Raw genomic sequence first — 11917 nt, forward strand, 5'->3', positions numbered from 1 at the left:
AAACATACTTTCACGATGGTATACTTCCTACATGTATCCTATGGTGTTGATTAATTAGTTCAAATAATTACCCAAATTTGACAGACAACATCCTTTTCGGGTCTATTCTAAATATCCAATCACTGCTACATCCTCTGCAAGGAGATTGCATGATAATTATATTGAGGAAACGTTCTGTAGAAGAAAATGTGCACCACAGCCATGATGCAAGACTAACTGATGTCACAGAGAAGGCTATATTGTTTGAAATCTGGAAAAAGTGGATTTTTCTGGCTCCTATAGCTAAATAGTATGTTTACAAGACACAAAAATGTAATATATTTCATAATGAATATACAAAAAAGTATGTTCAAAGTGTATTAAATATTTACATTTACATATTATTAGTACAAATATATCACATAAAATACATTAACTTAATTGAAATGTGACTTAAGTTTAAAAATCAAATTACAAAATAATTCTAAGGTTTATCTGTAGATTCTGATATTCGTGGAATAACATGGGCCCCAACAGATAAGACGGGGACAGCAGTGGTGTTCCTTGCTGACTGGTGAGCCAAATAAACACCAAAAGTCACCTAAGAGCAAAGAGCAGAGGAGAAAAGAGAAGTTATATCATTTAGAATTCAAATATTGGAAATGTCATTTCTTAAAAGAAAGAGAACACGAATAAGGAGTTCTGTTTTTACAGACCTTTCCACTTCTGAGTTCAGAAAGAGATCGAAGGGGCTCCTGGGTTCTAGTGGCTGATTTCTGATCAACTCCAATCATCTGACAGCGGCCACATCTCCCAATCACCTTAAACAAAAAAAACAATAAAAGACCTGAACATCAGGTTCAATTCTATGGGATTTAAATCCTGCCATGATTCAAAACTGAAAATAAAGTTCTGAAAGGTTGAAACTAAATGTTCGAAAACTCAAAATCTTACAAAAAAAAGTTTTGCAAGATCAAAAAATAAGATTTGCAAGCTTGCAAAATGTAAAAAAATAAAAATATCTCTGCAAACATTATGTTGTTTTTGAGATTTCCTTCTTCAGAACTGCAACATTTTTTTTTTACGATGTTGCGCAAAGAATTTTTCAGAGTTTCAAATTTGTCAGTGTTCTCCCACTGTATTTTTTGAAACTCTGAAAACAGAGCTTTGCAGGCTTGCAAAGTGGTAAAAAAAATTACATCTCTTCAAACATAATTTTGTTTTTGAGTTTTCCTTCTTCAGAAGTGCAACACTCTTTTTTATGGTGTTGTGCAATCATTTTTTCAGAGTTTCGAATTTGTCACTGTTCTCCCAGTGTATAGTTTGTTTTCAAGATTTGAAACCTTGTAAATAGTGATCTGAAAACTGGTGTGCGAATAGGTGAAAAAAAGTTTTGAAACTATGAAAAATGAGGTTCGAAAGGGCGAAACTTATTACATTACATTAGCACTCCTATTGCAGACAATTTTTTCAGAGCCGAGTTTACAACACCCACTTTGCGGAGATACGCCCACACAGTTGTGAGCTTGCGTCTCACGTGATTTGTGGCAGCGTTGTCACGCAGCTCTGCTCTGAAACTCTGAAACTCAGACTCAGAAAATGAAGCTTCGCAACCTCGCAACTAAAAAAAAAGCCTGGAGCGAGGGCCTTCTGCTGTTGGCCAATGCTTTGTTATTTTTTTATATTTATTTATTATTATTGTTTTTTTTAACACTCTGTTCAGCACTTTGGTCAGCTATGCTGTGTTTAAATGTGCTATATAAATAAGTAAAATAATAAATAAATAAATATATAAATAAACGGTCCTAAAATGTAAAAAAGGTTACAGACTTGTCGCTGGAATTCACCATACAATTGCCAGTAGCCACTGAGTTTACCACTGATAGACCGGCGGTGCATCAGTATACACACTCACCTCACGGAGCGAACGACTCACTTTCCTCAACTCAGTTTCTTTTTCGGGGGGCGGGGGGTTGGTCCTGTAGCTAATTTCACATAATGATTACAAATTACAAAATCATAATCATAAGATATGTGAACGGCCCCTTACTATGCACTGTTGTAGCAACCAAATTAATAGCACATTTGTGCTCGCGCACATGTGCTGATACTCAAGAATTGCTTAATGTTCAATGAATATAAAAACGTAAAACATTTTTTTCATGACTTAAATTATAAGGACATTCTAACTGTATTTATTAATTCTAACAGGCTTCATTGCACAGTGAATGCTTTTGGACTCTTAGGACATGTTTTTGTTGGGGTTTTGCAAAGTCGGTGACTCGAAATGTCAGCTCTATCCTCTCTCTCAATCCGTCACAAACAGCGTATGAGGACAATGGAAGCAATAAAAAACAACAAATATACAAGTGCTATAACAAGTCTCAGTTAGCTTACACGTAACAAAGGCTTTTAAATAATATAATAAAGAAAAAATAAAACAGATAGAATAGAAAAAGAATAGAGCAAGCTAGTGTTAGAGGTCTTTTTTTACCTTTGTTAATTGTATAATAAAAGAAAACCGATAGAATACAAAAGATTAGAAAGCTTAATATTATTCTTTTTTTTTTTAAGAATAGTGAGTGTTAAAGTTAGAGGGTCAAATACATTTGGAAGAGATGTGTTTTAAGCTGATTCTTGAAGATGGATAAGGACTGAGTACAGACAATCCAGTAAAGATTTACCCAAACGAAGGCTCAATGCAGAAAGCACTCTCTTTCACACACACACAGTATCAATTTTAGTTATGTGGTGGAGAATCAAATAGTTTATCATGTTTTAAACATTATATATTTATTAGCCTACTTATTTATGTTTTATATATATATATATATATATATATATATATATATATATATATATATATATATATATATATATATATATATATATATATATACTTATATTTTATATATATACTATTTATATAATATATGAAAATACAGATGTTTAGATTATAATTCAGGTTTATTGTTTATTATTTTTACAAAATATAGATTTTAAAATGTCTCAATACATACAGCCTATAGTGATTGCAGAAAAAAGTTAACCATGCATTCATAAATTTGTAATAGGCAATTATTTATAATTTTACTGAAATATTTTAATGAAAGTAAAAAATACACTGTACACCTTTCTGAATATTTAAATATAATATCTAAAAATTCTTTTGGATGCACTATAGAAGTCACTTTAATTGTAATATTCGGTCTCTACATGAAGAGAGAGTCAGTGGTCCACTGCGTGAGGAAAGTGAGTCGTTCGCTGCGTGAGGAAAGTGAGTCGCCAGCTGAGGAAAGTGAGGTGAGTGTGTATACTGATGCACCTCCGGCCTATCAGTGGTAAACTCAGTGGCTACTGGCAATTGTATGGTGAATTCCAGCGACAAGTCTGTAACCTTATTTTAGAACCATTTCATTTATTTCAGAAATCTGTGCATCCTCTGTTTGCGTAGCCTATCCTGTGCGCTTTTGTCATTGGCGGAGCAGTCGATCAATCCCACCTTTCCAGTAAATACGACTTGTGATTGGACTGTACGTCAGCAGACAGCAAAGCATTGGCCAAGAGCAGAAGGCCCTCCCTCCAGGCTTTTTTTTAGTTGCGAGGTTGCGAAGCTTCATTTTCGCTCAGTCTGAGTTTCGAGTTTCAGAGCAGAGCTGCGTGACAACACTGCCACAAATCACGTGAGTCGCAAGCTCACAACTGTGTGTGCGTATCTCCGCAAAGTGGGTGTTGTAAACTCAGCTCTGAAAAAATAGTCTGCAATAGGAGTGCTAATGTAATGTAATAAGTTTCGCCCTTTCGAACCTCATTTTTCATAGTTTCAAAACTTTTTTTCACCTATTCGCACACCAGTTTTCAGCTCACTTTTTACAAGGTTTCAAATCTTGAAAACAAACTATACACTGGGAGAACAGTGACAAAATCGAAACTCTGAAAAATGATTCCATAACACCATTAAAAAGAGTGTTGCACTTCTGAAGAAGGAAAACTCAAAAACAAAATTATGTTTGAAGAGATGTAATTTTTTTACCACTTTGCAAGCCTGCAAAGCTCTGTTTTCAGAGTTTCAAAACTTTTTTTCACACATTCGCACACCAGTTTTCAGATCACCATTTACAAGGTTTCAAGCCTGGAAAACAATCTAATACAGTGGGAGAACACTGACAAATCTGAAACTCTGAAAAATTCTTTGCGCAACATCGTAAAAAAAAATGTTGCAGTTCTGAAGAAGGAAATCTAAAAAAAAAAACAATGTTTGCAGAGATATTTTTATTTTTTTTACATTTTGCAAGCTTGCAAATCTTATTTTTCGATCTTGCAAAACTTTTTTTGTAAGATTTTGAGTTTTCGAACACTTAGTTTCAACCTTTCAGAACTTTATTTTCAGTTTTGAATCATGGCAGGATTTAAATCCCATACAATTCTGGCTGATTATGATGTGACAGCTGTTTCCTCTGACCTGAAACTGTGTGTCTCCTACTGTCAAGTGAGACCAGTCGTCTTCTGCAAACGCCTCCTGTCCCGAGATGACCAGGTTTGCCCTGAAACGCTGAATGAGCTGCTCCATGTCATGCCATGTTCCCTCAGTCTCACTATGTCTTAAACATGCCAAATATAACAAAAACATTGCAAAATAAAAAGTAGTTTATGTACGCAGATTTCTGAATTTAAAAAAGACAATTTAAAAGTCATCTAATATGCATCTTATTGATAATCACATTTGGGTATCCTCAAATGTTATACTACTAAATAAAAAGCACTTTCTTGAAGAAGAAGGTAGTGTTTTGTTCATTTGTAGCTGGCATGGCTATACCTGTTGGCAATGTGCTCTTGCAGAAGAGACACGCTGGCTTTGTTAATAAGCAGAAACTGAGCCTCATTCACCAGAGAGAGAGCAGTGGGACCGAAATTCTCTGCTGGACAGGACGACATCATTAAGGTTAATTGCTTCTCATTATAGGGACATATAGAAACAAATGAAATAATTGACATACAATGCTAGAGCTGAGCTAAATAATTAATGTGGATAGCACAGCTATGATCATTTGGTCTCAACTAATATTATTAAAGTTTATTTTATCACTGTCTATACATAATACAGTGAAACTAATGCTAATATTCATTTAAAATGTTACATATAAACTACTACAATATAAAAACAACAACAACAGTATTTAAAACAAACAATTAATCCAAATCCAAATGCTGTATTTGACCTTTTTCTGGTCCAAATTTCATATCACGCAGAAATTCAGGTCTCTGCCTTAAAAGACGACAAGGTTTTCCCAGAACCTCAGAAAGCCAGGCTGAAACTTCCTCTCCACAATCCACCGTCTGTACCCTACACCAAAGACAGATTCTTATGAAGCCATAATGATATTTATATTAAGCCACAAAACCATTGAAGATAAGGTTCAATGCATGAAAGTGTTTATAAATGTTAAGCTCACCAAATGTATTGGATGTTGCAATGATATACACTGGACGAAGTTATAAACGCAACACTTTTAGTTTTGCCCCCATTTTTCTATGTACACAAAGGCCTATTTCTCTCAAATATTGTTCACAAATCTGTCTAAATCTGTTTGGTGAGCTCTCCTTTGTCGAGATAATCCAATCACATCACAGGTGTGGCATATCAAGATGCTGATTGGACAGCTTGATTATTGCACAATAAAATTGGGGGGTCCAGGGAGGTCCAAAAACCTGTCAGTATCTGTTGTGACCACCATGTGTTGCACGCAGGTCCTGGGCTGGTGTGGTTACATGTGGTCTACGGTTGTGAGGCCTGTTGGATGTACTGCCAAATTCTCTGAAACGCCTTTGGAGACGGCTTATTGTAGAGAAATGAACATTCAGTTCACAGCAACAGCTCTGGTGGACATTCCTGCAGTCAGCATGCCAATCGCACACTCCCTTAAAACTTGCGACACCTGTGGCATTGTGCTGTGTGATAAAACTACACATTTTAGAGTGGCCTTTTATTGTGGCCAGCCTAAGGCACACTTGTGCAATAATCTTGCTGTCTAATCAGCATCTTGATATGCCACATCTGTGAGGTGGATGGATTATCTCGGCAAAGGAGAAGTGCTCACTAACACAGATTTAGACAGATTTGTGAACAATATTTGAGAGAAATAGGCCTCTTATGTACATAGAAAAAGTCTTAAATCTTTGAGTCCAGCTCATGAAAAATGGGGGCAAAAACAAAAGTGTTGCGTTTACAATTTTGTTCAGTGTGTATACATATATTATTTTTTTGCTGGGCTTGTGTTTTATCTTCATACCTGTCACCACAAACTTTGCTCTGGGATGTTCTTAGATCTGAATTCGCTAGACTGGTCTCCAAGGGTACAGTGACTGGCTCCATGCCTGAGACAGGAGAGAATACATTATTTTAGCTTATCATTGAATAGATTAGAATACATTACTAAAGAAAAAATATAATAAAAAATCTGAACTTTAACCACATAATGACAGACATGAACAAAAACAAATTACAAAGCTCAAGTTTTTTGCGCATTACTCTTGTAAAATAATAATGTGGTTGTGTCTTTTTCCACATAAAAAAGGTGCATGGATTCATCTTATATAATCATTGTACCACTTAACAAGGCTAAAGGCTTTTCTACTAAAACTGTTTAAAGTTTGCCTATTAAAAAGAGAATTTTATTTACATAAATCACCGTATCTCATGAGATGTCTGCAGTCGCTGCTTTTAAAAAGCTGTAGTGATGTGCATTGATGCGCTCTGACCTGAGACTTGCAGCTGCAGTGTGTTAGAGGCCAGACAGATGATAGGATGGATGAGACACAGCTTTGGCTCTCTTTTCTGGCTCAGACAAACTCCATTCTCATTCACAACCATCCACAAACGGTCATACAACAAACCCTGGGGTCCCAGTGGCCACTCTGTCACCTGTTAGGCCAATCACAAAAGCAGAGCACTTGCCATGAAAACTGATATCATCAACCTGCTTTCATTGTCAACACAGAAGGATAACAAAACAGCTTTCTCTACCTCAACTGATGCGCACGATTTGACAGGATAGATGAAGAGATTGGTTAGTGTATGGCAACTGCCATTGTTCTTTTCTTCTTTTGAGACAGTGTCTTCAGATGGTGCTATTCTCCCAGGTGAAGGAGTGATAGTTTGCCCATTCTGATGCCCTAGTTGGCCATTTGGTATTGATGCTAGGTCATAAGATGCTGCTGACTCCATCGGTTCAGCTGACTTGAGCTTGGTTAGTCTCTTTTGGTTCAAAATGAGAGGTTTGTCCACAAAACAGTTCACAACAAACCGAAGAAAGTTCTGACAGTCCTCGAAGCTAGACATGTATCCAAAAGAGACACGGATGGATCCTGTGGGACGTCCCTCAATCAGATCAATGTTGTCTCCACAGATGTGACCGGCCTTGAAAGAAACCATTTATTAACAATTATTTAAAAAATCCTGTTTGCTTCCATCCATTCATCCATCCATTCATCCATCCATCCATCTATCTATCCGTCTGTCTGTTTCTATCTATCTATCTATCCATCCGTCCGTCTATATCTATCTATCTGTCCATCTATCTATCTATCTATCTATCTATCTATCTATCCATCCGTCCATCCGTCCATCCGTCCATCCGTCCGTCCGTCCGTCCGTCTATATCTATCTGTCTGTCTTTCTGTCCATCCATCTTTCCATCTGTCTTTCTAGCAAACATCAAAGTTTGTATTGGTGAAAATCCACTTACATGCAGATTACTCTTCAGGTTTTGGTTGCTGACAGCCAGATAATGCTGGCAGGCCCCTGTGTTGCAGAAACAGCCTGTGCGAATATGAATATTGAACAGACTGGCCATTTTGTCCACCTGTCAAAAACAAACAAATAGCAATAACACAGACATAAAGTAATGAACATTTTCAACTTCTTACATTTTAGACTCTCTATTTGGACTATTTTGTGTCTGAAATATTTATTTATAACTGTTTAAAATGTCAATTCCTGACTGACCTGAGAATACCCTACTGTTCGTCCATGACAGTCCAGCAGGTTAAAGTTGAGGATCGCACCCTGTTCAGCAATATTCTGAAAGTCATTATCACAGTAGATCTGTGCCACAGGTTTTCCATTGCTATGACACAGACACGAGAGGACACTGAAGGTGTAGCGAGCTAATCCAAACGTGTGAAGCTGAATCTTTAGCATACTGCCTGAAAACCAAAAACATTCCCTTTTTAATGCATGACAATGTGAATAATAACCATGTTCAAGACGTAAACCAAAAACCTTTCAACCTGTAAGTTTTTGAAGTGTTTCAAAGCCATGATGGAGAGAAATGATGTCAAGGAAGGAGATTGTGCCATCTTCAAACCTGATAAAGTTGTGGAAAAAGCAATTATGCATTAAACAATTTATGACAGGAAGCCTCAACTATGCTGCTTGGCTTGCCAACAATTAAAGTCGGATTCTTCCTGTAACATCCTACCTGCTGACTACATTTGGCTTAGGTACAAAATAGTTCTCTGTCACAAGATACGCCGCTGCTGTCCCTCCTCCAAAGTAAGTTTTTCTCAAGACCTCAGCAGCCTCATTCCTGACCAGCAAGGCTCCGAGTCCAGTCGGGAAGCCAAACATTTTGTAGAAAGATATTGGCACAAAATCAGCGGGATATTGGCTTAGATCCAGAGGTGAGCAGCTTACAAAGCAGGCAGCGTCCAGGAGAACAAACCATCGACCGCGGTGCTCGCATGCTGGATAGAGCTGCTGAGATTGAATTCCCTTCACATAGCTCAGAGGATACTTTCTGCCTGAGAAGTTGCTCTGGGCAGGATAACAGAAAAGATGAGGTGCAGCGCACTCCTCTCCATTTGTCTGAGTGGGGAGTTTTCTTGCTCTTCTCTCCACTTCGTGAGGCAGAACAGAAACTGTGCCAACTCCCTGGAGTGCGGTCACACCGCGGATGCCCACCACAGAGGTGTGGTTGTCAGTGAGGTAGCAGAACTGACTTCCTGGCCCCTCATCTGATTCAGCCTTCCAGGGGAAAGTGTCAGCCACTAATTTCAGTGCTGCAGTACATCCTGATGTGAAAATCACTGAATACTCTTCAGGACATGTATTAAAATGTTCCAGTATCCTGCAGGGGTTCAAAACAAAGAGCTGTCTTATCATATGAACTATATATTATAACATACCTGTATCTTATCATCAGATCTTGAACAACATTTTATTATACTACTTATAATACTACTTAAAATATTACTAACGCTGAATTCTCAATTCAGGCTTTCTCTGCAAGTGTTTAAAATCTTTTTGTTCCCTCTGTTTATGTTTTGATTCTCTCTTGCAATGTTATTTTAGTATTATTTTAGTACTACTACACGATTTATTTATATTTTAAATAGCTTTTATTTTTATATACTCCGTTTTCATTCAAATTTTAGTTTATATTTTTTGCAGTTTTGCTTACCATTTTTGTTTATTTAGTATGCTTTAATCAATTTTTTTATTTTTGCTGTAATTTCTTAATTTAAGTAGACCATTTTAAATTATTTAGTTCTAACTTAGTTTCAAATTTTTGTTCAAATTAAGTTTTAAAGTTTAATTGTTCATCCAATTTAATTTAATTGTTTGTTTTTTTAATGATCAAAAACTATTTTATTAGGTTTAATCTGTCTGTGAGATAGAGTGTTTCCTATTTCTATTAGGAAATAATTCCTACTGTATAATTTGAATACATATTTCTATGCTATGATGACTCATTTAAAATGGTGGATGGTGTGTGTGTGTGTGTATATATATATATATATAGCATGTGGCTTTCCTATTTTTATTTAAATTGTATACTATATAATTGTAATAAATATTTTTATGCTATGACTCACTGAAGGTTCAGATGGTGTAAAGGTGCTTACCTGTATCTGACACTTTCCACAGTGTCATGTGTCAGTCTACTGCTGGGATTATGACTGTGAGGATTGCCTGACAAAGTAAAGTATGTTATGATCTAAAGCAAATTATGATATTGATATCATGACGTTGTGCATTCAACAACGCATATGAAGGAACTCACCATAAACATTCCTAGAAATATCATCGTAAAATCCTTTAATCTGAGATTCAGGAAATAGCGTTGTCCCTGCATGATCAAGGTACGTAACACCTTAAAAAGAGAAAGAGGAAACCCATCAGCGTCTCCCGCTCTATCTGTAATTCAGATTGAGATAAACAGAGGGCGCTGCATTCATTCCAACCCAAGGACAATCACTAAACCGAAAGTAAACATTGCAGCATTACAGGCACACAGTCTCAACCGCTGGAGAAGTTAGAAGGAAGTTTTTTTTTTTTGTCTGTCTGTCTGTCTGACACAAAATCTGTTATTTATTAAGCAAACAAATATTCGAATGATGTTAAAGCGTGAAAGTAAGCAAATATTGACAAGTTACTGAACATGAACGAGTCTGAGGACCTCCTTTTACCTTTAATCCGTTGAAATTCCCGATCGATCAGTTCTCGTTGATCAACGCCGTAACCATAATAGTGCCAGAAACCCTTAAAACTCTCAAAAGTGCATAAGTCCTGAAAGTCCTGTAAACACTGTGTCTCCATATCAGTAGACAGACAGACACAAGAGCTCCCTCTTTCGCGAATTTATGTAACGCTAACCATGTCCGATTGATAGAACCGAGACTAAAGTCCAACAGGAGTGTGACTGTTGATCTATCTGCAGGACAAATATAGTAGAGTTTCAAGAACTTCATGATGTTTCTGAAGCATGTCTGGTGGACTCACATGCAGAGCAAAGTTAGCAACCTTAACAAAAGTATAAATATTTTAACTGATCAACTACCATTACTTTGAAGTGGATTCATTCGTTTACTTTACTGATTGTTTAAAAAAAAATGCTGAAGGAAAAAAGCAAAACTGTTTTCAGCATTGTAAAATACAAATAAATGTTTCTTGAGCAGCAAATCAGCAAATCAGAACGATTTCTGAAGGATCACGTGACACTGATGACGGTGTAATGATGCTGAAAATCAGAGACAGGACTTTGTGAAAATTCAGCTTTACATCACAGGAATAAATAACATTTTGCAATGGATTAAAAAAAGAAAATTGTAATAATAGATAATACTATTGCTATTTTTACAGAATATTTATTTATTTATTTTTATTTTTTTAACATTGTACTGACCCCCAAGCTTTTGAATGGTAGTGTACTGTGTATGTCTTTTATTTTAATTACAATTTAGTGCTCATGAAATATCTACAGTTACCTTAGAAATTGGACCATGGTAATCAAAGGTATTCAAAGATATTAACAACCACACACATGAAATTAGTTTTTATTAAAAAAAAAATACCACAGTGTCATGATATCTTTCCGATCATGATAAATCATACTAACTTTTGTATCATATTTTTGTGTTGCTTCTTAAGGTTTACCTCACACCGCTATCTATGACTGGTACAGAAATATGTACAAAAATAAAATTCAGGTCACAATAGTTTTGATAATGTAGCGTCTCAGAATGAGACATGTGGGACCGACGTTATATTGGAGAGTGTCTGCAACTATGAACATACACTGAGAAAAATATATTACTAAGACACAAGGGCATATCACAGGGTTTTATAGTAGATAAACAGTCACACTCAATTCACTTTATGTTGTATTAAAACAACAGATATATTAGCAGTTTGGGGATTTATATACATATGGATGAATAGATAGAGTGCAAAACTACTGTAGAAGAAATAATAATCACTTTGACTGTCAATGTTAGGTTTTAGAATTTTAGTACTATTTATGTATTTTTATTAATATTTTAAAGTAAAAAAAAAGCTAAAAATAAAGCTTTTTTGTACATTTAAGTAGTTTTAGTGTGCTTTTATTTTATTCTTAATCAATTAATTTTTTTTTAAGTAGTACTCATCACATTACTT

The 11917-nt window shown here is 35.8% G+C and overlaps 1 protein-coding gene across 2 annotated transcripts; it reads right to left on the reverse strand.

Moving 5' to 3' along the window:
• Nucleotides 1-346: 346 nt before the first annotated feature.
• mocos (molybdenum cofactor sulfurase) lies at nt 347-10896 on the reverse strand. 2 transcript variants are annotated; one of them, XM_059566644.1, is made up of 15 exons: nt 10450-10896; nt 10044-10133; nt 9886-9952; nt 8460-9107; nt 8269-8345; nt 7985-8184; nt 7725-7841; nt 7004-7396; nt 6739-6901; nt 6270-6354; nt 5199-5323; nt 4781-4895; nt 4442-4568; nt 696-800; nt 347-580 (listed from the first exon to the last, which is right to left on the reverse strand). In XM_059566644.1, exons 1-15 carry the CDS (start codon nt 10577-10579, stop codon nt 464-466), a joined length of 2559 nt encoding a protein of 852 aa, XP_059422627.1. In that variant the 5' UTR covers nt 10580-10896; the 3' UTR covers nt 347-463. The 2 variants fall into 2 exon arrangements, with proteins under 2 accessions (XP_059422627.1, XP_059422626.1); XM_059566643.1 differs by having other exon boundaries at nt 4781-4898.
• Nucleotides 10897-11917: the final 1021 nt, after the last annotated feature.

This window comes from Carassius carassius, chromosome 14 (genome assembly GCF_963082965.1).
Source record: "Carassius carassius chromosome 14, fCarCar2.1, whole genome shotgun sequence".
NCBI lineage: Eukaryota > Metazoa > Chordata > Actinopteri > Cypriniformes > Cyprinidae > Carassius > Carassius carassius.